Source organism: Choristoneura fumiferana, chromosome 19, assembly GCF_025370935.1.
Source record: "Choristoneura fumiferana chromosome 19, NRCan_CFum_1, whole genome shotgun sequence".
Classification (NCBI taxonomy): domain Eukaryota; kingdom Metazoa; phylum Arthropoda; class Insecta; order Lepidoptera; family Tortricidae; genus Choristoneura; species Choristoneura fumiferana.
The window spans coordinates 702,679-729,048 of NC_133490.1; the positions used below are offsets into that span (position 1 = coordinate 702,679).

The 26,370-nt window shown below is 36.4% G+C and overlaps 2 protein-coding genes across 3 annotated transcripts in view; one reads left to right on the top strand and one right to left on the bottom strand.

The window, feature by feature from the left end:
- The window catches only part of Cals (calsyntenin 1), a 273,816-nt gene extending 251,378 nt beyond the window's left edge, over positions 1 to 22,438 (bottom strand). The window contains exon 1 of one of the 2 annotated variants that reach the window (XM_074102582.1): positions 22,195 to 22,438. In XM_074102582.1, coding sequence (XP_073958683.1) covers positions 22,195 to 22,279 — 85 coding nt within the window. In that variant the 5' untranslated portion in view covers positions 22,280 to 22,438. The remainder of the gene's footprint in view (positions 1 to 22,194) is intronic. The other variant, XM_074102581.1, reaches the window with a different exon arrangement.
- Positions 22,439 to 24,805: 2,367 nt separating this feature from the next.
- Kdm5 (Lysine demethylase 5) overlaps positions 24,806 to 26,370 on the top strand; it is a 43,168-nt gene continuing 41,603 nt past the window's right edge. The window contains exon 1 of the mRNA XM_074102769.1: positions 24,806 to 25,212. Within this exon, the coding sequence (XP_073958870.1) occupies positions 25,006 to 25,212 (207 nt within the window). The 5' untranslated portion in view covers positions 24,806 to 25,005. The remainder of the gene's footprint in view (positions 25,213 to 26,370) is intronic.

Here is a 26,370-nt window from a genome sequence, read left to right on the forward strand (position 1 = left end):
TCGATTTTCATTTCATCGAAAACTATTCCACGAATTTCATTACCTTTTTTTTCTAATCACATAATCTTCAATTCATTACTTTTAAAATAATCGAACAACTTTTCATCGTAAATCGTTTCGAATCTGCCTCAAATCATAGCGTAACGATTCATCGAATCTACCTGTCTTAGAATTATTAGTTATTCATACTATCAAATTATCGAAACATGATTCACAGACAGTACGTCCCATATATTATTATTGCCACGAATAATGTTTCATCGCGGTCATGTTTCATCGAACGATGCATTTGTTATTATTGCAACACGTTTAGAAAATATATTGCAGTCAGTCGTGAGGTTAATACACAATAACCCTCTATTTAAGAATCCAACAGCAAAGATCATTTATTGTGAAGCAATATTATCCGGGCTGCTATAAAAAAATACCTAACATCGAGGGCTAAGGCGGAAGCTACGATCCGCTTCGCTCCCGCCTTAACCTTCTGAACCAAACCTATCCGAGTCGCTTCTGCTCCGAACCGTCTTACTCGCTCACTATGCTCGCTCGCACAAATCAAATGTTTGTTTGCATTTGGCACGCATGATATTATACCATCTAATATTAAATTAGAGTGTTTCGATGAAATGTATTGTCGTAGAAACGTATTATCAAGTATAGTAACACTGGTAAAACGATTTTCTGTGTTATGACAATTTTAGGAACTGAAACTTACGATGAACCAAAATTATAGTAAAGGCGATTCGATGAACGACTATGTCGATACACAAATAAAATGATGAAGTGATTCTTGTGTAAAAGGTAATTCGAGCAATTGTATGAGCGATGAAACGAAGTTCGATAAATGATTCCTAAATGATAACAAAATTCTGCGAATAGTGTTATGGGAAACGATAATCGATGAAACAATTTTCGATAAAATGATGGATTACCCATTAAAGGATCAAATTAAGCAACGTACTATAAAGTAAGCAAATGAATTTATTCTTTAACCACTCGAGATTACAAAAGAAAAAGTTAGTCTTAAATTAAAAATAAAAGTTTCTGAACGCATCTTCATCCCGTAATTAGGGCGCCATGTTCTTTTTCTTTTTTTTCTACTTCCCGCCATTTTGGCCGCCATAGAGAATCTACTAAGTTAAACGGAATACACTAATTAATTACACCAAGATGTTGTTCAAATTAATTGTTTCCAATTTCAGGGAATAAATTACCAGAGTGGACAGGACAGACGTAAAAGCGAAATAATTCAATTAGTTATTTGATTTGATTACTCAAGGATTTTGGAGTATAAAAAGGTTTAATAAAGTAAAGATACGTAATTAGGTTTGTTCGGCTTTTGATGTTACTTAGGGAGCCTACTCACAACAAAAAAGGTTATATCTTTGCCAAACAAAAACGATTACTTATAGCATTTAGAGGTTAAATATGACACCTTCTGACCTTTCGCATAAAGTTCAATCGGGATTTATAACTACGAGTAAGAAACATTGAACCATTATGCAGTGAGATAGCGATTCGTAACCGTTACTTGGAAAGTAAGGCGCGTCGTGTTGTGACTGGCGAACCGTCGATATCTAATACTTGAAGAATCAAGTATAAGTACTTTAAACCTAAAATTGCTAAAAGTGGCTCCGAAGCGGTAACGTTTCGTGTGCTCTGCCTATCCCATTTGGGAATACAGGCGTGATGTTTGTGTGTATGTGAAGAATCAACTATACCAGGAGTATACCGACTTTCGAATTAAAAAGCTTCGAAGCTCCGTTTCCGCCAGTGATGTGCGAGAAATGTGTTTTTTCACACCTCTCCTTCAGAAAAGTAACTTTACTTGACTTGAGTAACCCTGACGAGAGGGAGCAAAGTGCAACTTTTCTGTTCAAGGCCTTTCAGGGGTGTTTTATTGCAAATGCCATTTTTTGAAGTTGATAATTGTAAAACCACGCCATTTTTTATGCTGGTTGTTCTATAATAATATTTAGATTTTTTTTTCAAGTTTTAATGGTCGGTGTGAAAAGTTGTATGAGCCACTTGGGAGCAAAATTATTTTCATCTTGGGCCTTAACACTTGAATCCCTCATTACGCTCAGGATGCTACTTTAGAATCCCTCGCTACACTCAGGATTCTATTGCAGAATCCTTCGGTACATTCTGGATTCAATGTACGCCCTCGCCGTAAATACGCCATTTTGCTCCCTTGTGACACAAATAACTTTTTTTTATGAATCAATAGAAACGCTTCATTTGTATGTCAGTGGCGAAGCATCCATAGAACCCTATTCCCATCGGCTTACCCAATCTTTACTATATTAATAGGGAAACAGGACAATCAGTATTTTTACCCGACTGCCCGAAGGAGGGTTATGTTTTTCGAGCGTATGTATGTATGTGGGTATGTATGTCCGTTTCTTTGGTCCTCGCTGCAGCCTAAACGGCTAGACGGATTTTTAACATATGAGATATCAGCAAATTCGTCATAACTGTCGGAGTGACTGGGCTATAAACATTACATTATAAAAATAAAAAAAACCCTACTGCCAAAACTAAAAGGAAGCAAGCCTAGTGGGCTAGAACTCTGTTAAGTAGCTAATTTAAAGTTCAACAGTCGGGACCCATTTAAATCGTGACGCTCAAAAACTCTTAGAATGGGTCTCGACTGTTGAACTTTAAATTAGCTACTTAACAGAGTTCTAGACCACTAGGCTTATTTTCTTCCTTTTAGTTTTGGCAGTCGAGTTTTTTGATTTTTTTAATTTATCGAAAGATACATATTAAAAACGTTCTATGCTTCGGTTTAACCACGGAAATATCTGACGCTATGCCACTGTTACCTGTCCTCCCACAGCATATCTCTAGGTAGTGGAAGCAACTGAGCGTAGCGAGGCGAGGTAAATGAAGCATTTCTATTGGTTCATGAAAAACACATTTCTCGCACAATTCGCTCATCTCTGGTGGAAACGCAGCCTTACGCAGTTTAATATTCACAACTTAATAAATATATTCATATCTCAGACCAAATAAAAAGTATCAGTATTAGGAGGGGCGTTAATGATTTAGTAAGTTAGTCAGGACTTTTCTTTTTAAAATATTGAGAGAATACAAATCCGTGATTGCTTACTGAATCGAATGGAAGCAAGCCTAAAGCCTATGTCTACGGAAGAAATATGATTGTCAGGGAAGAAAAACAATCCTAATTCCAAGATGCACCCGACAAAAGAATCTAAAGAATTAAATATTTTAAAACCAACTTCAAAATTACCTTATAAATATAAACGGGGGTAGAAACTTCCTTAAATACAGCCCAGTGAAATGCCTCAGCATCATAACAATATTCCGGATTCTTTGTGCCTTGCAGAGCCCAGAGAACTTTATCGCGCTTTTGAAACTTTCCAAAAATGCGGGCACCTCCCACAATCAGAATAACTTCCAGTTTCATCAGAAGTTAAAACATTATCATAAATTGACGTTGACCTTTTATTACTGGAGTCTGATTGCAAGATTACCTACGTCATCGAATACGTCAGGAATTTGGCTGACTCGATAAGTGAAGCCACCTAGGATTTTTTTGGTCAAAATGACGTCACATGGTATCAGCAATTGATCACTAGTGAATAGAGTAAAAAACTTACCCCCTTATTCATAAACGACAATCAAACCTATTTTAGTTAAAATGCCGCTAAAATTCGTTTGTCCTTATCTGTCACTTCGACATTTGTTTTTGTTAGAAAGGGACAAAGCATTTGTTAGTTAACATAGGCTTGTTAAGTTTTATGAATAAGGGGGTTAAAGTCTGCCACTTCCCATGTGGCCGAAAATTCTCGGCTGACGTTGTTGAAGATGACAAAACTCTATGCTGTCATAATCATAACTTTCTTATGCAAGACGCTAAAGCATCTAAGCTGTGTCTGTGATTCAAATCCCTGAGATTAAAGCTGTGTGGATAGATACTCAACAAACTGTAACCAAGTTTAAAAGATTTTAGTACTCGGAGCAAAAAAAGGTCTAATAAAAACCCGCTGCTGCTAATAGCATGAAGCTGAATTTTCTAGAACTTAAGCACCGGGGACCCGATTCAGAAAAAATACGTCATAAAGTTGATCTGTTTGTTAAAGAAACGGTCTGACAGTTAATGCTGTAAGATCAGCATTAAAACATTAAACGTGTGTTGTACGTTGCACCAAGTTACTAAACATATTCCATTTAAAACCAGTCATCAACCGTTTGATAGGAAGGCTGATTTGGCTATAGCTCTTGGTGTCTCACACGCAAAACGTAGGTTGGTAACAGGCCTACCTAATGAGGATTTCAGTGAGACGTAGATGGCGCTAGAATCATAAGATATGTTTGACAACTTTGACATTTGTATGGTTAAAAACTAGACGAGCCAATCCCAAGCAAGAATGTAACGTCAAACGGACCTCAAGGTACTGAACTGACGTCATCTAGCGATATTTCGGCTATTCTACCAGTCAAGAAACCCTAAATGAATCGTCAAAGAGAACTAGAGTACCGTGTATCCTAATCCTAAATGCGTCTTTATCGCTAACTGATCAACCACTGTAATTTCCGTCTAAATTTTGGATCTGACTCATGCACGTATCCGTCAAATTTTGGATTGATCACTCACACTATTATAAATCTGCAAGCTCTTTTGCAGTAGTTTCACGGGTAAGTGCTGTATCGAATTAAAAATCGACGATAACTGCAGCATCATGCTGAACAATGGCTTTTTAGTCCTAAACTCACGTTTTTTTGCTATTTTAACAATACTTTAAATAGCTCTATGTCCTCGATTGGCGTACCTATACTTCGTTTTTTTTGCATTAAAAGAAGATAAGTAAGTAAGCGATATTGACGTGTCTTTTTATAGAAAAACACTTTTGAAAAATAAGTCACAGCAAATATGTAGCAATTAGCAAGGACATATGATCATTTACATGATTTTGGTATCATAAGTACCTAGTAATAGTAACTGTTTTTTAACGTTTATCAATAAAAAGACTCGTCAAGATTGCTTACCCTTTTTCGAATGCTAAAAAAACGAAGTATAACCTCATTTAACACTAGCAACGTTTTGTACATAATTAGAACGTTTACAAGAACATCGCTTAAAATGGCGATCATACTGCGATCTTATTGTCAGTCGTGCCCAAAATAAAAGTATTGTGTGACATCACGACAATAAAGAGCTTGCGCCATAAAAGCGCCTCGTCGTGTCGGCTGTCTCCATCAAATTACTTCTATTATAAGCCATGATATTAGAAGCCATATAAAACCTAAAGGATTGAGTATAGCACAGATTATTCTCGGAAATTTTTCTTTTTGGGACGTCGAATTTTTTAGTAATTAAAGTTCCTGACGATGGTATGAACGAGGAAAATAAAAGCAGGAACAATGATGATGTTGACATACTTAGATATAATTGACCGAGAAAAAGACGATCCAGAAGAAAGCTAAAATAATTGATAATAATGTAGTGTACGTGCCTTTAAACAGGATGTAAAACGAAGTAGTTGATAAACTTGCAAATAATAACGGAAAACAAAACATCATTTTAATGTAATCCAGGACAGCGCATAAGAGCTTCATTAAATCGCTATTGATGCCGGTTGACTCAGGTGTTTTACGGAATAAATGCATAAGTATAAATACTAATTAATTTATCCGACACGCTGGCACTAATTAGTACGTGCACCGCGTACTGCCAACTTTGAGAAACTTTATTACACTCCTGACACCCTATTATTAGGTTGCCAGCTTGACGGTCTTGTTCAGGATGTTTTTATCTGTGGTAAATGTTTTTTTATGACTGCAACGCAAAAAAAAGCTCCAGACGCTTGTGTTTGGTGACTTCATTACCAAAATTCGACGGAAATAATACTCATAAGTAGAAATCTGTTAAAGAGACTTAAGAAACTTAGAGAACAGTTTTTGAACAAGTAAAAATATGTTGTATGACGTGGGTACGCTTCTTGTTGCATAACTTTTTAAGTCCTATTATTGACAATCCGACAATGTTTTCATACGATTTTACATTATGTCACCTTTGGGGTACATAATCCTAAAAAGACCCTGAAATGAATATACAAAAAATACTTTGTTTCCAACCCTTTCGACCTCAGACACTCAACGTTGCCTCTACGTTTGAGTATGTTTTGAGAATCGAGTGTACTTTACTAACCTAACGAGACTGAAATAAGATATTTTTTATTTACGCAAATTCTTGATTGCTCAGTTATTCACAGAGAAGTCAATGACCAAGGATCGGAGTAGACATTTATAAATAGAAAGGACGTTTTATCGAGTTATCTCTCAGGTAGGAGACAAGGCTAGCTGTAAAATATACATTTAGTGTTAAAAAGCGCTGTTACCTCACCTCCCTGTATCGTAAAACTCACGACACTCGGGCAGGGTGTGGTTTTTTCTTTTTTTTTATTCGACTGGATGGAAAACGAGCAAGTGGTAAGAGATCACCACCGCCCATAAACATCTGCAACACCAGGGGTTGCCAACCTAGAGGCCTAAGATGGGATACCTCAAGTGCCAGTAATTTCACCGGCTGTCTTACTCTCCACGCCGAAACACAACAGTGCAAGCACTGCTGCTTCACGGCCAGATTGGCGAGCAAGATGATGGTAGCAATCTGGGCGGACCTTGCACAAGGTCCTACCACCTCAACCCTAGGTTTCAACAATCCTACAAACATACAGCATAATTTAAATTAGTTATATTATACAGGTAAATACAGTTGTAACAACTTCTAAAAACACTATTCAGTGAACAGACCCACTACACCAAACGCGATGCCAATCGTCCGTTACCCGCCCATGCATTCATTTCATTAATTCATTCACTCAAGCGAATGGAAACAACTAATTCGATTTCGTTCGGTCAAAAGAGGTCTTTGAAAGCTGTGAATTTGAAGTAAAACTCGGTTTAGAGTCGTAATCAACGGTGAAAAGGTAGCGGGCTAGGGTCGGATAAATAGCTTGGTGAATAAAATGCGTAGTTTTGAATGAACAAAAATCCCCTTACCTTTGAATAACTGCGACAGTGATAGGTTCACATCGTATGGCATGGACCCCATACATCCTTGTATTTTTCGTATAAGTTTTATTGTAAACATTTAGATTTTTTGGTTTTGACTTGAAATTTAGTACGGACACGTAATTTGGATCATAAAACAATTATAGTCAGCAAATAAATACCAACAGTCAGCATAGAAAACATGTATTTAGACTTTTTTTAACATCACGAGTGTTTAGTAGCGTGTTTAACAACTTAAAAAGCGCGATCAAGTCCAGGGTGTATTACAAATTACAAGACAAAATAGGGAATGTTTAAAACATAACGTCTATCATGATCAAAATAGAGATTATATCATTCAAATAAACGTTATCCATAACTCTGTCGAATTTTAGTCATATTTCGGAAACTTCTTCACCGCCTGTCAACGCCCAAGAGACCTTGAAAAATCGTTTCTCTTCCCCGATAAAAAGTTATATGAAACTGTTAAAACGGTAACCGATGTCTTTTATATTAAATAAGACGTTTTCCAAGAGATTTTACTAATGGCGAGGTTATCTCCGCTAGCAAGAATCGCCAAACTAAGAGGTAACCATAATTAATGTTGATACTTTATAAGCCGATGTCAAACTACCCAGGAGCGCGTTTCTAACCCAACCGAGAATGGAACCAGTCAGGTTCTCTAACCACTCGACTATCGTTGAAAACTACCCTCGTTTTAAAGCATAGGTTCAATCAGGCGTTGACCCTTGTAGACTCCTTGTTTTCACCGGAAACGGTTTTTTTGCCAGACTTGCGGTGTAGTCGCCTTGAAAGTTGTCCGGTTGTACACACGTAATTGTATGCTATACATACTTATAGTCCAGTGAAAATACGGACATCAGCAAAGTCAAAGTATTCTTTATTTAAAACATAGGTGTTTATATAACGTGTTATAGCGTAATTATTGTATCACTATGTTTACCAACATACAAATAATTTGGAAGTTTAAATGTACCTAATGCAAAATTATAAAATTAAATCGTCAAAAAAATCCATAACTTTTTTACTTAATAAATACTTTGAAAAAAACGCATGTCAAACTAATACCTTTCAATAAAAAGTTAAATGATCAAACTTTACTTAGGTTATATCAAGAAACTAATGGCGCGGGTGAGCTAAGAATTCCAAACTAAGTTCTACCTCGTTTAATGCTATACTTTAAAGCCGATGAGTGGTAGACAGATTAGATTTACCGAGAACCAGTGGCTCAAAATTCTTGATTTAGACCTCGTTCGGTCAAGTAATACTAGAATACTAAGTCCTAAGTTTCTCTGAGATGATCAGTCAATGCCTAACTTTAGCAAACGCCTCTGAAATTAATTAACACCGGCGCTAAATCAACAGGCTGAGTTTTGCAAATTAAATTACGAAATCCAACTTTCCTTTGCACACTTGCTTTCTAGATTTAAAGAAATGCTTTATTAAATCTTGACGCGAGGGTATTTCGATTGTGACAGACATTTTGTAATTAATAACAAATGTAGTGATCCGCTGAAACGTAGAGAATGTAGTTGGGACATCCGGACAACGGAAGATTCAATCCCTGGTTCGCTTATAATATTACGGATTCCTCAGCGATATTTGTCACGTGATTCGGGTGGTGGAACTTGCAAATGGAAAGCGTCAAAGATCCATCATAAACAAAAAAAGATATGCAAGGTAGACTTGAAACACAGTTAAAGAAAATGACTTGCTTTGCCGCTCGTACGCCATTTTGTTTAACGCGCTCGTAATCACATTCACCGTCCCTTTCCATCATCATCTAAAACCATTTTATAGGAGGCTGTGACAGGCGCGCGCGTGTTAGGTAAGTAAGCTACAAACTAGATAAAGTGAAGATTAGTTACACTTTACTGCTATGACACACAACAGTCGTAGTTCCTCGCTATTGACACTGATTAAGGCAATTTTTAAAGTGGATAATAGCGTAAAGACTCTTAAATTACAATCGCAAAAGCTAAAACTAGAAGTCACAGTAAAACATCAAAACTGTGTTCATGCTTATAAACATCTGAGTGAGTTATCGTCAAGCATTTTTGATGTCATAGACTAGAGACAAATCTGATATCTACTATCTATGATAGCGTTTCTATTAAGACACCATCTTTATCATTCAAATAGTAACAAAAATGTTAAACAGGACCCCTGGTGATATATAAATGTTTTAAGTTTTCTGTTACAATCTTTGAATCAAGTCGGACGCACCCATTCCAGTTATTAATAAACGCGATCTTCCGGTATAGTTGTGACATTATAGCACTATACAATAAGGGTTTCTTGACAAGCGGAATATTTCTAGATGGCGTTAGTATCGAGAGATTGGTTAGACGTTAGACCTCTTGTTTGCCATTGATTCAGAATTTAACCAATCACAAACGTAGCACTAATGTCAAAGTTGTCAAACGAACCTTACAATTTACAATACCAGTGCCTAGCGCCAACTGTCATAGACACAGTCATTAATGTTACAGAGAAAGTCTATACTCTAAAACCTTTTGACGGAACAAACAGAACTTAATACAGGAAGCTGCAAGAGAACTCACGGAATAGAAAGTCATGGAAATAAATGTCCATTTTGTGTTATTTTCGATTCTGACATTAACCTATCATCAGGTCAGCCCACATCCTCCCACTACTAGATAACGGCATTTCCCAATTCAAGCTGCTGCTCCGTTTTATGACTCGTCTGTGTTCATAAACAAAAGCAAACGTGAAGGAACTTTTCGTGGTTCCCTCTTCCTAATTACCAAACTACCTATAACAAGATGTATTTTCAACATTTACTGTTCAAAGTTCACGTGCCGGGCTTAATTAGCATCAAATTATAGTTATCGGCGTAATTTGCCATATTCGATATCTCATTGGTTTACAGTTACGCAGACGTTTGTGTATCTTAAAGGTTTGGTGGCTAGTTTAGTTACACAACTAATTAGGCTCAACGTTACACACAGGCTTTAAATTTGAGACTAAAGATCAAAATAACGTCAAGTGTGATCGTAGTAAATCTGATTACAATTATCCAAAATGTTGTTTCGGTACGTGTAGTTTTAGTGATGTTTTGTTGTTTTCTTTGACTTTCTCTTTTATTTTTACTTTTCAGAACAGCAACTACTTTTCTTATTTATGGGGCAAGGGCGTCGCCTCGCCAGCCGATTGCCCAGGAGGGGGCAAGTTGATATGGAGAATGAGAAAATAAATAAAATAATACGAATTATAGGTATTTATTGGAATTGGTGAATTCATTCGAGTTTCGGTTTCGACGTACAGGAATGATCCATCAAGCAAGTCAAGTCAAAGACTTAGGACTGGTTTGGTTGCTTTACATTTGGCAACTTTTTTTTTATCTCTAGAGGCGGGGGGCAGCTGCCCCTCCCTGCACCCCCCTGGCGACGCCCATGTTTAGGGGGTAATCTCTAGAACTAGTTTTCACCCAAGTGTCTCAGCTGCGCAATTAACATGTCAGAGAACACACTTTGCTGTCCGCTTGCGTTCAGTTCAGGTCCTAAGAGGAGAATAACACGCCGTTAGGCTTAAAAGCATATTATGTCATAACTAATTACCTACTTTCCTCCGAATTCAAATATTTTGTTACATGATCTTCTCTTGACTCCATTGTTTATACATTGGAAATAATACAATAGTTCATATTATATCATAAGTATGTATCATAACAAAGGAAGATATTATGTTATTGTTAACAATGTGACATGTAAAAATGGTCCAATTGAAACTCGGAAATCACATCTGACATCTCGTTTACCCCCGTTATTTTGGAATCCGCTGAAAAGACGAAAAGGAGGTAAAATTTACCGCGTTGTTTTCCAACATACATAGACCCTAAAAAAATAATGAACTAAAGCCAATTAGCTGATTGATCCTGTCCTATTTCTAAACTGACCGTCGTTCGTACCTATGTAATTCGAGCTCGAAAAGTATAGGTAGGCTAAGAGGAAGCGAGAACTCAAAACCCAGCAGAAACCAATTCGTACCAACTAATTAAAGACAAGCATCCTTACGCCCCCTCCGCATTAATCTTTATTAACGAGTTCGCAACTCCGAGATGAGATCTTGTAATTATTAGGATCGAGATGAAGATGGACAGGAAATATTTAAGCATTGGAAACTGCTGGAAACCTCCCAGCAACATTTAACAAGGATCATAATTAAACGGTTGTCAAGATGTAAGAAATATGTTCAGCTGTTTAATTCTAAGCAATTCATCAAAAAGAATTCTCGTCCTCTGGGCATGCCGTGGAAAATGTTCAAGTTTATTAAAATTCCTTGGAGAGGTATTGAAACATTTGAGCCCTTTGAAACGAGATGAAATTCGCAATTACAAAGGTGCTCCGGTACGACTGCAATAAGTAATTGCCAGTCGTGGCATACTAAGCAAAATTTGAAGCTCCGATCAAAATGTTACTTTTGATCAATACCTGCTAAAAAAAAAGGTAATATTTACAGCGTCTTTGTGACAATAAAGGGCAGGAAACCGTTAAAAAAGGATTAAGGCAACAGCGACGTGTTTAATAAAGAAACAGATCCATAGTGGGATAGCTTATATGCATTCGTTAGATTCCGATGTTTAGTGAGTTGGCGTCAATTCTTGGAAGCGGCAGGTATCGACCGTTTGTTTACTTTCTTTGGGTCATCTCTGCCGAGCCCGTAAAAAGCGGACGCGGCAGGACGCGGCACAAGCTTCATCGAGCCGGTATCAGGGATCCACGAAACGGCAAACAAAAGACAAATCTTGATTGCAAATACCTTTTCAGATAACTGTATAATAAAAGGATTTCTCCGCCAGTCACGAATACGACAATAAATCGGCCAAAATAATAGAAATGAGATTTGGAATATACGAAAGATTTCCATTTAATTTATCAGGAACAGTGTGGGTTGGGGATCGAGGGCCCATAAACGTCTTTTGAAAGCCTGTGATTTTCCGCAGAAATTAAAGCTCCGAGTTTGATTTTGGCAAATTTTACGTCCGCAGTTCGAGAAAGAGTATTGCTTTCTAGTGTAGTTTGCGAAAGGCCTTTGAAAAGTTTTCGAATACGTCCATTCGGGTCGACATCGCCGTCGCTGGAAAAAGAAGTTTGGGCATTGCCGAAGTCCTCGAATACTTTATTGGTTCTAAACAGTAAGAGCTGAAAAGGAACAACAAGTTCTTTGAGAGGGATTTTAATTAAATAGCGCTCGCAAAAACTTGTTCACGGATAACAATTCAACATTCTATACTCCAAAATGCTAAAATTTAACGACAGAAAAATAAAACCGTGCTTTTCTTCCAAACCTTTCTTCGATCATATCGCTGCTGAATTTTACTGTAAACATAAAACCTTAATGCATCTTAAGTTAATCCGAACATGCAGGGCGAATTCAAATTCAGAGGGCATTCAGAGAGGCAATCAAACTTGCCAAATGAAAAAGTTGGACAAACCGATCCTTTGCACGGTTTGTTTGCTCCTTATTTCTCGTTTGCGCTTCTTTATTATTTTTTATTCGCCCTCAAAGTTTCCACTTTCTCTTTGGATGGGAATTTATCGTGGACGTTTGGAGGCCGTGACGCGCATGTGAGTACGCACTCTGGGAGCCTTCCGGAGACAAATGAGATTTATAGCGATATGCGATAACGCGTACCGCATACAAACAGGCGCTCGCATCGTTTGTCTATATCAGCCCCCGCTAACTGCAGATGTGCTCGATATGCTTTCAGATCCAGAAGCGACGTTACATAAGATGTAAACAAGGGAAACATCCTCAAAGTGAGCTCAGGGGAGCGCGCAATTATTCAACTGTTGGTTCGTAATAAGGAAAATGTTTTACCAGGATCTCGATCCAAGGAAAATTGACACGTGGATGTCCAAGGGCCGGCTCCGTCGGTATTAAGGGAAAATTGTGCGTCCATTTATTTTTCTCACATGACGAACATGTTTTGCGGTCGGACAGTACAGCCACAGGGCGTCGCAGAACTAGGTCAGGAGGCGCAATCAATAGGAAGTAAGTCGTGGTCAATCAGTGGGCGATCGAGTGCTCTAGGGCTCCGTAACGAGGCCCACGGCCTTGTCTTCGGACGTTTGGTTTACCTTAGAATAGCTGGCATTAAATAGCGAAACGTACATTTGATTCGACTTGGAGTAATGATGATGACGCAATTGACTGTGTTCGTTCGCGTAGTGTGTCGCCTTTGAGTAATGCTATATTTTTGTAGTTTTGATTGCTTAAGTGGTCCTGGTCAGCCAAATGATTTACAGTTTTTAACACGGTTCCTGGGTGAGCAAAAAGTTGGACCACGTAAAATCGTAGTTAGATGGAAAAAGTTCCATTGTGACATGAAAATAGCAAGTACATTTATTTGGATGGTTAATTTTCGAGTCAGCGAAATTTCCATACAAATTTTAACCAGCGCCGCTAAGATGTCCAACTTATGGAACTCCTATATGGAACCCCTCCTACGTCAGGAAAAAACAACAAGGCAACAAGGTAACATTGCAGTTTAGCGTGATAAATAGAGGTAAATTCTTTGGTCGACTGGAATACTTTAGCGTCATGAAATTAGTTTTTTTTAACCAGCTGATCTCTTTAAAGACTGTTCAAAACTTATCTCTTTTTTTCCCATTTTTCACAGAATATCATTAGCAATAGTAAAAAACTTGGCACACTACACTACTGCCTCTCGAGAATTAACGATCCTCCCACAGATATCATTACTTGATATCGAAATGTTGAAATTATAGCAACGAACGCAAACGTACGGTACGACCTACTTTCTGAAATTATTTTTTAATTTCATATAACAGGTAACATTACTTAATTAAATACATACGCAATTTCAGCGTCATCATTTTGAATTAATTTCATTGCAACCAATGTGCATTTTGCCGCACGCCGATCACAATCTATGTTTTATTGGAGTGGCAACATTGGCGCTAAATAAACTGCAAATCGGAAATGCGATTTCAATCTGAATAATAATTTGAGCCACTGTTGTTTTGTGTTTATTTGCCAATGACTAAAACCTCGTCACCGGGTTTTGAGGTTTTGTTTCGTGTTCATGAAATCTGTTTAAAGAAATCGGTAAATATCATAAATAAATCTACACTAATAGGTACATATAAAAAAAACATATGAAAAAATTATGCCAGTACGGTTAGCATCTTGGTCGCCGATACGCGTCTTACGAATATTTGTCTCCTATTTGTTGATTTTTTTTTAACTATTCTTGTTAAGACGCAAGGTGCAAACTTAGCGTTGTCGGGTAGAACTCCTTAAATTAGACCCTTAATAAACTTTCCACGTTTTATAAAAGCAAACAAATGAAGAACCGTGCCCTTGAAAGTCTTAACAACTTTTAAAACCATAAAAAGAATAACGACCATAAATATTGCTCGCATAATGTCACTCAACCAACACTGCATCTGTGCAGATCCGGAAATTTAAAAAAAAACGCACCTGCCGGGGCACTCGCTCTAAACAGGTTAAAAAAAAACGCAAGGGGATTTTTTGTCGATGGTCTTTACGCTAACAATAAGTACGGCTAACGAGGGTAAGATAACTTGTTAATGGATTTATCGGTTCTTTTAAAAGGAAGGAATGAAGTTGTTTACTTTGTGATAAATTAAATCTGTAATAGAAGATAAGATTGTCGCATGTCGACGTACCTACGTGCCGTTAAATGAATGAAATTACACCTGTCGAGACAAGTAATTTAAAATGTAATTTGTGGTTATATGGGGGTAGATGAAGTGTTAAAAGCGTTGGATGATGGTTTGACTCAATATTGAAATAAGAGATATTAAGATAAGTACCTCTATTTTCCAAAATAAACTGTTTGAAACACTGGTAACCGTAGATTGGACATAAACCTATACTCAATAAAAATTAAATAAGTGTAAAGTTGCTAGGTTTCTATTTTACATTGTGTAAGTACGAAAGAAGTGCATTGCATGGTTAAAGAGCTAAGGCATTTAGCTTGACACGGGATATTTCTTTGCATTCGGTCGAACGAAACACTTAGCAGTTCTTATTAACACCGAATATTAGATTCCTATTTGAGCAAAATTCCAAAAACTAAACGTCAGAATGTTGACGGCGTATTCTAGTTTTCAAAAACTTATGTTAATTAATGACTTCCCTCAATCAGTTGTAACACGAAACAGCATGCCCTCGTCAAATAGGATAGCCCTTTGTTACAGTTGTTCCACGGTGAACTTTAAACCCGCGGAGCGCAGTTTACATTATAACAATGGCATCCGTTATCCTCGCCGTAGGTACATATACGTCTGACTTCTATTGTTCTAGTCTTGCTGGTCGAGAATAATTTATTCAGCTCGGTTCTTGGGTCTCATACCGGTTGCTATTGGTGCAAGCGGAAGCATCGGGCAATGCTATATGCGTATATCTGCTCGGCCTTTTGTTTTACTATTGGTGAAGAAGTTTTTGGTTGCGGAAGTTCAATATTCTGTCTCCTATACACTATAGACAGCGCCGGCCCGGGGTAGAGCAAAGCTAGGCGCCAGATGACAAGGAAGGGCGAAATAAAATTTTGATGACGCCTTTTGAGAGGCACTGAAGCGGTGTAAACAAGATCAAGAACTAGACTAGAGTCGGCGCTGGCTATACGAGTGACACCGGGATGTACCGTTAAGTGGATACAATAATAATGTTTGCCAAGAAGTTCGATAAAGGACGGCAACGGATTAATGACTCTTCTTGAGTAGGTAGTTGTTAGGTACTCATGGGCTGTGGTGCCTGTGGTGATCATTTCCTATCAGATGACCCGCTTGCTCGTTTGGCTCCCTCATAATAATTAAAACAAGTTTTGTTACGTTATACGTTACAATTCCACATCGTACGAAAGGGGAATAGATTCTACGGAAGTCAGCGGTTGAAAAGAGCAGGTCGCTGTTCTAAGCTGCAGCTTGTTTCCTTCGGATAGACCACTTAAGTCAGTATCACACACCAGTCATTTATCTAAAACTAGTCCAACAAAGTTTAAATTCGGTTTAAGATTACGTCTGCTACATCTTAACAAATGCTCAATCTGCCTCGGTTCAACATTATCATCCATAGAAGGTCTTACAATTTGTCATAAAAGGCTGAATCACGGACACGCATTATTTTGTTTCTAGTCTATACATATACAATGGTTTACATTATTTAGGAAACAATCGTGGGCGTAACAAATACTGCGAAATTTCAAGGAAACGCAGTTAAGACGTCAACATCTTAAAATTTGAACTCCCAACATGCCTTATTTCCGTAACCAGATAACGGCTCGGCAGAAAATCCTATAAAGTATTAAAACTCGAACAATTCAGGGCTTAGTCACGGGCCCGCTTTTGTTTTGTTTTTAATTCGTCCCAAAAGATGATTAATTACTTTAATATACTTTGACGGCGCTCTTTGACAAAAGAGGTTCGGACCAGAAAGGAAACTAACCAATTTAGGTCAAATTATGACTGTTTGTTATCATTTTAATATTTCAATGGAAATTTAGAGTAGGTATGTCTCAAAGCCATACAAATCTTTTATCAATTTTATCAATGATAGACTCAATAAACCTCAATTAAAACAGACCTAAATCATGTAAATCGATTTGGAAGCAAATGATTTAAAACTCCAAGGAACCCTAGTTCAACATTTGCCTCCCGACAAGATGTCTAGCCTCGCGGCAGGAAGCAAAATGATGTCACCAACCATAGGTATGCTAATGTAATGATAAATCCATTCATAATTGATTAATATGATGTATAGGAACGAAATCTAGATTCAGAACGCGGGTACCTGGAGGTGCTGAATATTTATTAGTCATTGTCCGCCATATTGAAATTTGGCAACATTATTATTTGAATGCTTAATTTTAAAGTTGAGAGCCAGTTAATTTTTAAGATATTTAAATATGCTAAGTCCTCCTAAGGTGGCTTAAGATGGGACCGAGTTCTTTTGCTTCTGTAATAAAAATAAAATCCAACGCGCCAAAAGATGTTAATTCTGACGCAGGATCCGATTTCATTCTTTCAACACATAAAGGCAAAGTTCTCAGCTTATTTTTAGCTCGCGATTCCTCAGAAATGAATATTGAAATCAAAATTCATTTCAAAACGGGTTGAACAAACAAAAAGTATTTGAAATACTATATTTGACTACGGCCGGTGAAGGGTATTCCAAAATTCAAAACAAACTTTTTCTAACACGGGATACTCCTGCACATAACATTTGGAGGTGAAATTAATTCTTGTTTGTATAGGAAATCATGTGAATCACGCTTTTGTACGCCGAGGGCGGTGCTTTCAGAAATATCAGGAATAATGTATCACAGCATATAGATAGCATATTTGCGTAGAAACTACACATATACATATCCGATGCATGACCATACGAGGAAGTATATTCACATTACTCGCAGGTATGAATTTCGCAAACTTCTTCTTTTTACATTATCTTGCAATTATCGGCATTTCTTATGGAAAGAGGCTCTAACAATTTCACAAGGTTTACAAACTTTACAGAACAGTTACAATACAATTCAAATGGGTTTAAGAATTAAGTCCAATAATAAAGAGACATCTAATTCTAAAAGGATATCGGACTGAAGCCACAGTTTTATGGACCATCAAAAGCTAAAGAGATCACGAGTCTATTGTGTTTGTCGTCGTCATTAAGTCGTCTATATAAACGTAAGTCCATTTTCTCGCTCTTAATTAGATCCTCAATGGATTTCTGACTCATCCCGAAGGCAATCGACGATAAATAAAACAGGTTGATTAGTTCCAGCGCCTTATTCTGTTAGATACTTTTTCGACACGAGTTCGGAATGTCAACATTCCGGAGCGTCTAGCCTTCTCTTTCACTTGAACGGGCAGCGTATGCGCATAGTAATGCTTCTCTGATTCTGTGAGCCGAGGAGGATATTAATGTGCCGTACACTTGAACTGACAGTTTTCCATTTGCTATAAAATGCTAGAGTTGGTTGGTTAATTCTTCAATCATGCCTGTCGCATCAGACAGACGGGATTCAGAATGATAATAGGTAAATAAGTACAGCCTGTAAAGCGTAAACAAGGTAGAGACCAAGTTTCGAACGAATCGTGACAAAAAATAATTAGTTACCACGAAATCCTACAGGTTAGAAGTGAATATAAATATGAACTGATGGTATACTTAGTGACTATTTAGTTACAAACCTAATAGAAATACTGTTTATTTCACACATAGCTTACAAACCAATCATTCAATTATAAATAACATTAAAAAAACAATTATACAATTCAGTTACCTATTTATAACAAATTAAAGCCACCGTTTTAAGGCAGCACACATCCATTTTTATTGTATCATTAAGATTTTCTTGAACAGCTGTATTATTTCTTTCTTTTCTACGTATTGTTGTCGTTTTGTCCCATCTTTTGTTAAGCCTCCAAATAAGGTTTTTGGGTCATACGTGTGGCTTACACAAAGTTCAGTGTTTTCAGAACAATTTCCCTTCTCTTGCTTTTGCAGGCTTCTCAATTTACTTCAAAATGAAAACGGCCTCAGAAGTTTTTCAATCTTAGAAGACAAGACGAGAAATGTTACTAAGACATTTAACACGAATAGGTAAATTTAGTTTTTAACAACCTTTAAGCTCTACATAATGTCTGCGTAGATTTACAATATTATATTTCGTAGATTCAAAGAGTATCAAAATTTGATTCTTTGGTTGCTGTTATTCAGAAAATTTGATTCTTTGGTTGTTTGTTATTCAGAAGCAATGTATTAACCTTTTAGCTTCGTCTTTACAGCCCACGGAATTCCAAAACTAAATGAGTAATGCTAATTCAGAGCTTTTACTTTGTTTAGCGAAGCAATCAACTCAACCCGCGATGTAACGTTGTCCAATTTACGTGGACGATCTAAGTGTTGCTTATACATTGCGGTTCCTGTTATTTATTGAACATAGTGACGATCAGGCTGCTTGTCAGGTTTTGAAAAGACAAATAATTAAGAAATCACTCCATTTGAGATGTTGATTTGGAGATCCGAAATAGCTCTTGTGGCCCGCTTTTGACATACAGAAGTGTAATATTTTTTTCGTTATATTTGATTGATTCAGGCATTACTATACAAAGTCGGCCGGATAATCAATGAAGCACACTATTATACCTTGCTTCTCCACTACAAAGCGGTAGGGTGTAGGTAGTTTTTATTTTTCTAGTTGCATACGGCCTAAGTTTCGTGTACGTTAACTGCTTCTCGCAGTAACTTCTTCTGCTTCGTAAAACGTGAAATCCTTTTAGGAATTGTTTCCGTTGTCTCCCCAAGCGATTCATTCATTAGATCATCCAGGGCCCAATTGCATAACAAATTACAAGCTAATAGTATTAGCGATTTTGTATTGACATTCACTAATACTATTTGCTTGTAGTTTGTTATGCAATGAGGGCTATCGTTTTTTGTGTCACTAGATGGCGCACTGTTGCATGAGGTTTTTAAGTATGGCTTTCGAAGTCTGTTATTACGGGCGTGAAAACAAAGTTAGATTAAAATCATATTTAATACACCTTAAAACCGTACCATAAAAATATCGAGCATGCCACAGTGTTGCATAGTCCCCGTTTTGTTCGGAAAAACGGGAGGACAAAGGTTTCCGAAAGACAAAACTGTCTCAAAACACAGACATTCATTGCCCCGGAACGCATATTTGCCATAATTAATTTCAGATATTGCAAAATATTCACAAAATTATTCTAATTATAAATAAACCCGCGTAGCTCACCCAAAAACTATGAGATTTGACATTTCGGAGACCTCACGCTACACTAGCGCGTCTAGTGGCGAATTCATACGCGATAGCCCTCATTGGGCCCTGCACTGGTCATTAATATTCTGATCAAACTGGGACTTTTTTTGGCAATATAAATGGATAACGGTACAAGTTTTTAAATGTAATTAAATTAATCTGTTTGAAGTTCTTTTTTTCTGTGTGCCAGCAGAAATGGGCGCAATTTTACAACAAAACGCTATCATTATCATCGAATCGAGGTCGAGGTGTGTGATTAAACAAACTATCCTAAGTATCTACTACCTCAGCCTTTCTCGATGTTTGTCGAAAAGAATGCGTAATATGACGCCGGTTTCTTTCCTTAGGTGTCAATTACACAAAATTGATGTGTAGGCAAATGATTAATACCTGGTTTGTGGATGCTTGCATGATTTCGAAATAAAACTACCAGAAATTGCGTATACTTTATATGGGTGTGAATAAAAAGACTTCTGAGTTGCAATTTTATTTCAATGAGTAACAGATCAAGGGATAACTGTGTAATTCAATTGGAATCTCAAATAACAGCATCGGCTTACTTTTACTCCTAAAACTAAACAAATTTAGCTTTATTTGGAAACATATTGTATTACGCAATTACACTGTAGACTCTTTAATTTTGAACACACTAATTTTTATACGATGGTCCTTCTATATTCCTTACTAGATTGTGACAACAACTTCCATCTGCGAAGAACTAGTTTACCACTATGCCGCGGGAACTATGTAATTTTCAGGGATAAAAACTATCACATGTCCTCCCTAGAGTAAACCATCTTCATGATAAATTTTATTATGATCAGTTCAGTGTGAGAGAGTAAGAATTACAAACAAACCCATATCACATTTATAGCATTACTTTTCTGATAAACTGAATATTAAGTAGGTAGGTTTTGCTTTGATTAATTATATTATTTATACACTTTTAAAGCAGGTATTCTTCAAAATGACATTGCTTCTTTACACAAAAAAGTAGTGTCTAGAAATTGACTGGAGATAAATTTCTACTTTTTCAAAAGTGTGGCCGAACTCATTAGCATTCTCCACATAAAAAAGTAAAAACTCACTAACCTAATAGTTCATTCATTTATAATGGGGCCTTCCATATTCCATCTGTTCATTCCATAATGACCCGTTCAAGAAAACGGGAATGTCATATGAACGGGAAGGTATAGGTGAAGACCCATAACTATAGAAGTAGTATGGGTAGGATGGTATACAGGAAAAACTGGGGTATCTGGGATTATTCAGGTGAAGAGCGGAGCTGGAGAAGACAGGGCCAAAGAAACATTTCATACTGTTTTCTTCAAAACATTTCTTAGCCTATTCTAATCCCTCATTTTCAACTTTTTACTGATGACTGAAAAAAAAAACAATAAATTGTATAGAAAAAATTAAGATTCAAGTCAAATTAGGGTATAAGTAAATTAAATTAAGATTAAGGGACAAGTCTTAACAAAAACAGAGTTATAATATGAGCATGATGATGTCATTTTGAGCAATTTTTATTATTTGACTGAAATTTTCAAGTTAGCATTGGAGATAGGACCATGCCATTACATTAATTTTCTAAAAGTATTGTACATTTTAGTAATGTTTCTGGGAATTAATTAAAAAACATTAGCAAGTTTACATTACTTTATTTTTAATGAGGCAGAATTTTCTGCAAATTAACATTAAAAGCATAAGCATTAGCATGAGCTTCATACTAAAACCTTTCAAGCCCGTTCAAGAAATTAAAAAGTTGCCTTACTTAGCTGTGACATTCTGCTATCATGGGGTCTCTTTACAGACAAACTTTATTTTAAATAATATTAAGAAGGTAGTTCAAGTGTAATGGATGGATTTAATGTTAACATTTTTGAAGCTTACAAGAGCCTCAGGTACTGTTTCAAAAAGGTAATTCCAATCGGAAATGGGACAACAGTGTGTACGGCATGATTCAGCCGACGCCTACATCGCCGCTGCACGTGTGTGCACGTCGAATGCACGACCACAGCCGTGAGTCTGAGAAGTCGTCTGGCCGGTTCCGCTATCAACCTACACCCACGGACTGCACGCCGATACTCGCGACACAATACTCCCAAGAGACACTTTAGAAAGTTAGTAAATAACTAAAGCTCTAATCGGAAAATTCTCAGGAAAATGAACGTACTACGAAGAACATCCCCAAGTCGAAATGTCAAGTTCCAATTCATGAGACAAAAATAAATTAAAACTCGACCGAACTTCCCGTAAATCTTTAAATAATCTGTTTTTTTTTACACACTGTTTATAAATAAAACCAAGTGCGATAAAAAATAAATAGAGCGATGATTATAATTACGAACCTTCATTGTCGTTGTTTCCCTCTGCTTTGTGCGCCGAAGCCACCAAAACTCCCAGGCACAGCACGCTCCAAAATCTCACAATCATTTTAACTGCTCAAATCCCGCACTGGAGTCACAGTTTAATTGAAAATAACAAAATTACACTCTCGACATACTCAAACGTACGACACTCGCGCTGCGAAGCAGCGATCGGCCACTTTCGCAAATGGCGGATGACGGATGTGATTTCATCGATTGCATTCGAGACGGCGCGTTTACGAAGCTAGCTAAGGTTAGTAAAGCTTGCTATACACGGCGCCTCACGGCGGTGCTGTCAAAGTGTTGCCAGCTTTATTTCTTAAAGCTGACTGTACACGTGAGACTTAAAGCAGAGAATACACGAGTAACACGAAATATGCATATAGATGGCACCAGGGCTATGACTTTTATATTACAATCAACTGTCAGTTTAGTGCGTTTCCCTCATTTCGTTTTAAGCTCACAAGAAACCCGTTCAATGTACAAAAAGTGTACATAAATAGTTTTCATATACTTAATTCTTTAAGTAAGTATAATTACTAAAGAAATTGTATTAACTTTGATGAAGAATCTAATAAACCATATCGTAATAATTAAGCAAAAAAAGCTATCTATATAATTTATTTATTTTGACTGTAAAAATGATCAAACAAAACTAAAAATTCAAAAGTGAAGCTTAAATAAACATCTTTTATGAAACTTAATTATCATGAAAAATAATGAGGCTTTATCTTTGAAAGTCATAAACATTAATTCGTTTTTAAGGAATATAAAAGTCTATCACGAATAATTATTGGAGTAGACACATTAACTTATATATTAAGAAGTGTTTTATCGGAAAACATTTTTATTTTCATTCAATTTCTATTTCCATTATATTTAATTTATATGGAATAATCGAGAAAAACTAACAAAAATGCAACGTTGCCAGCTCAGCAGGAATAAATGCTCTTAACTATTATCTGAGAAAGAGTACGGATCACAATTGGAATGGATTTGCAATTTACCAAATCTCGAGTTACTAGTTCAAGTTTATAAGTGCTTGTTATAGCCTAAATTGAATAAAGATATTTTGACTTTGACTTTGACATATTAGTAGGCCTTAGAAACTACTTATCTTTTTCAGTCGGATAAATACCCTTTTAAAATTATAAATTCACCACTTTTTTTCGTAAAATCTTGTTATGCTAATTTTTCTTTAAAACGATTACAATTTTATCTGTTTTCGAATTTGTCTTTACGATATATAAACATAATGCTATAACTTTTATAATTCATGGATGTTGTAAGACCGTTTTTAGCTACAGACACACGTGGCAGTATTTTCGTAATGCTAGGAATTTTTGGGTGCTCCAGAAACTAACAATTTCTTGAATTATACAAATACAAATAATTTGTTTTGGACTTCGAATCCATAGTGTAGTGGTGTGAACTGGTCCGCCCCGGGCGGCAATTTTGAATGGGCGCCAAAATTCCATAATAAATAATACTGAATAATGTCTAGAACCCTTTAAGGCATAAGTTCGCCTTTGTAGATCTGTTTGTATTATTAACTTTTATTTTCATATATTTTATGTACAATTAAGAGTTATTTATTACAATAATAATATATAACATATTTTTTCGAACCTACGATTCGGACTGTTTAGGATGAGCATTTTCCATTACTTATACTGTAACGAAATCGATGAATACCCTTTCTAATTGAGGGTACAATAACGTACTGACATCTTGTATAGGTACTACAGTTTTTAATAGCTAAACAAGAGGGCGGGAATTTTTTTTCCGACCCGGGCGGCTGATACCCGTAGCGTGGGTAAAATAAAAATACCTGGAGTTTAAATGTATAAAATTAAAACAATTAAAATGAGATTAAATAAACAAATTTATTTAAGAACATTTATATTTATATAAATGATCCTAAAAACTTTATATTCAAATAATTGTGCAGTATTAATATGAATAGTAACTCTTGAATTAATAATTATAACTATTGAGGGTACGTTTCAAATGACCTAAAACATTTAAGTATGTATTTCTACATGTTATATTTTTTTTACAGGATTTTTTAAAAATCTGTTTGATTGCAGTAAATTGCCAGTTATGTCTAATGGACGGTGATGATCACTTACATACCATATCAGGTGAGCCGCCTGCTCGTTTGCCAGCTGTTCGATAAAAAAAAGAACATTTACTCAAATATTACAATTTTTAGGTAGTTTATAAAATGATTAGGTATTACTTTTGACAGCCGTGACAATATGTTTCAAAAAGGTTTCAAAATTTTATGATCGTTCTATGATTCAGATTCAGAACCATCTCATGTAGTCATGTACTCATGTATAACAGTCTTAATTTTATGACAGGGTCCGCAGGGCTACTATGAAACACGTAACTCGAAGTTCGTGTCGTGCGGTCTCTGACACTTACACTATTTAATACGAGAGCGAGAGGGACGGTTCGATACGAACTTCGAGTTTCGAGTTTCATAGTAGCCCTGCCGATCCGATCCGAGTGAAATGCACAGTATAAAAAAAATGTTATTGCGCACCGATTTATTACATGTGGCAACACCGCAGTTTCGAAAGTTCAATTTCGCATGGCGGACGTGCAATAGGACTCTTGATATTTGTTGGTGATAATTTCAATTAACTCGTTGTGATTCCTTATGGAAGGACAAATTCTAATGCTTTTATTTCTTTGTGGACGCGCGTTATTCATACCATAACATTGGATAATGCTGTAGTGCTATTATTTGTTGCATTTGTGTGAACTGCATAGTTTTTCTCAAAAATGGGAAAATGTGACGAAGCCAATGTCGAAGTTAGTATGGGGGACTCGGCGTCCCCCATGAAACCTGATAATTTCACGTTCACCGTGCCCCCGGAGGCGCCAGTGTTCGAGCCGACGCCGGAGGAGTTCCTGGACCCCCTGGCGTACATCAGCAAAATAAGGCCAATTGCGGAGAAGTCCGGAATATGCAAGATCAAACCCCCTGCGGTTAGTGTCCTTTGTTATAAAACACGGAAAACCCTAAATTGAACTTAAAATTAGCTTGTTCGCAGTTAGGAATTATCGTTTTATAGTGGTTTTCTAACCCTAAACTCGCACGTTAATTGTTGTGTGATGCAACCATATAAGCCCGCCTGTGACTCTTGCTCGTTATCTATTTTCTGTTTTTAGGGCGTAATCCTTATAAAAACATGTCAGAGCATCTTTAAATAGCGCACTGTTGTGCAAAATGGAAGTTATTGACATTAAATGCATTGGCATATTGTGCATAGAAGTCTGGTTGCCATCTTGTGTCCCTGCTGCCTACAATAGTTAAGAAAAAAAATAACTATTGCGACGTTTTTGTCGCGTGTAACTGTATTCTCAGCAAAAACAAGTGGTTTTGGACAATAATCAAGTATTTTGATGGCTTCAATTTTTTGTTCAAACTTCTAACTTGATGGGGTCAGTTTGTTGCACTCAGTTATACATGTAGGCCTATTCATGCCAAGATTGATTGTAATTTTACTAACTAAGACCATGTGGTGGTAAATATACCTATAAAATATTTTATTCCTGGTTAGTTTGTTGTTACTGTTAGTGTATTTATCAATGATTTCACCATTCTTGATGAATGATAATGTGGCAACTAAAAGTAGTGTATTCTGTCAGAATTTCTATTGGATATTTCTATATTAATCTCAGTAGTTTGGCAGCTAAACATATTCATATTGCAGCAAATTAGAAGCTATTATCGAAATGCTATTTATATACCCCTATAAATACCATATTTCGAATGAGTGAAAGACATGATTCATCTGTCAAAGTGAAAAAAAAACCACACATTTTAGCTACAAAGTGAATGTCTATCAAAACAATAATGATCTAATTTCAACCCGAATGTTGCCAGAATACATGGCCATATATTTTGAAAATGATTTAAACCCCTTTTTCTAGTTTATCTGTATATATAATTACTATAAATATTATTATTTTTAATAATTATATATTTTTTGATCAGATATGAATGACTTACATTTTCATAAACTAAAGTTATCAGCAAAGTACCAAACCCTACAACACCTAATATTTTTCCTTACAAGCTCTTAGTGACTTCCTTACAATACATTGTGTTCCATTAATATCTGTACACTGTTAAAAATCTTT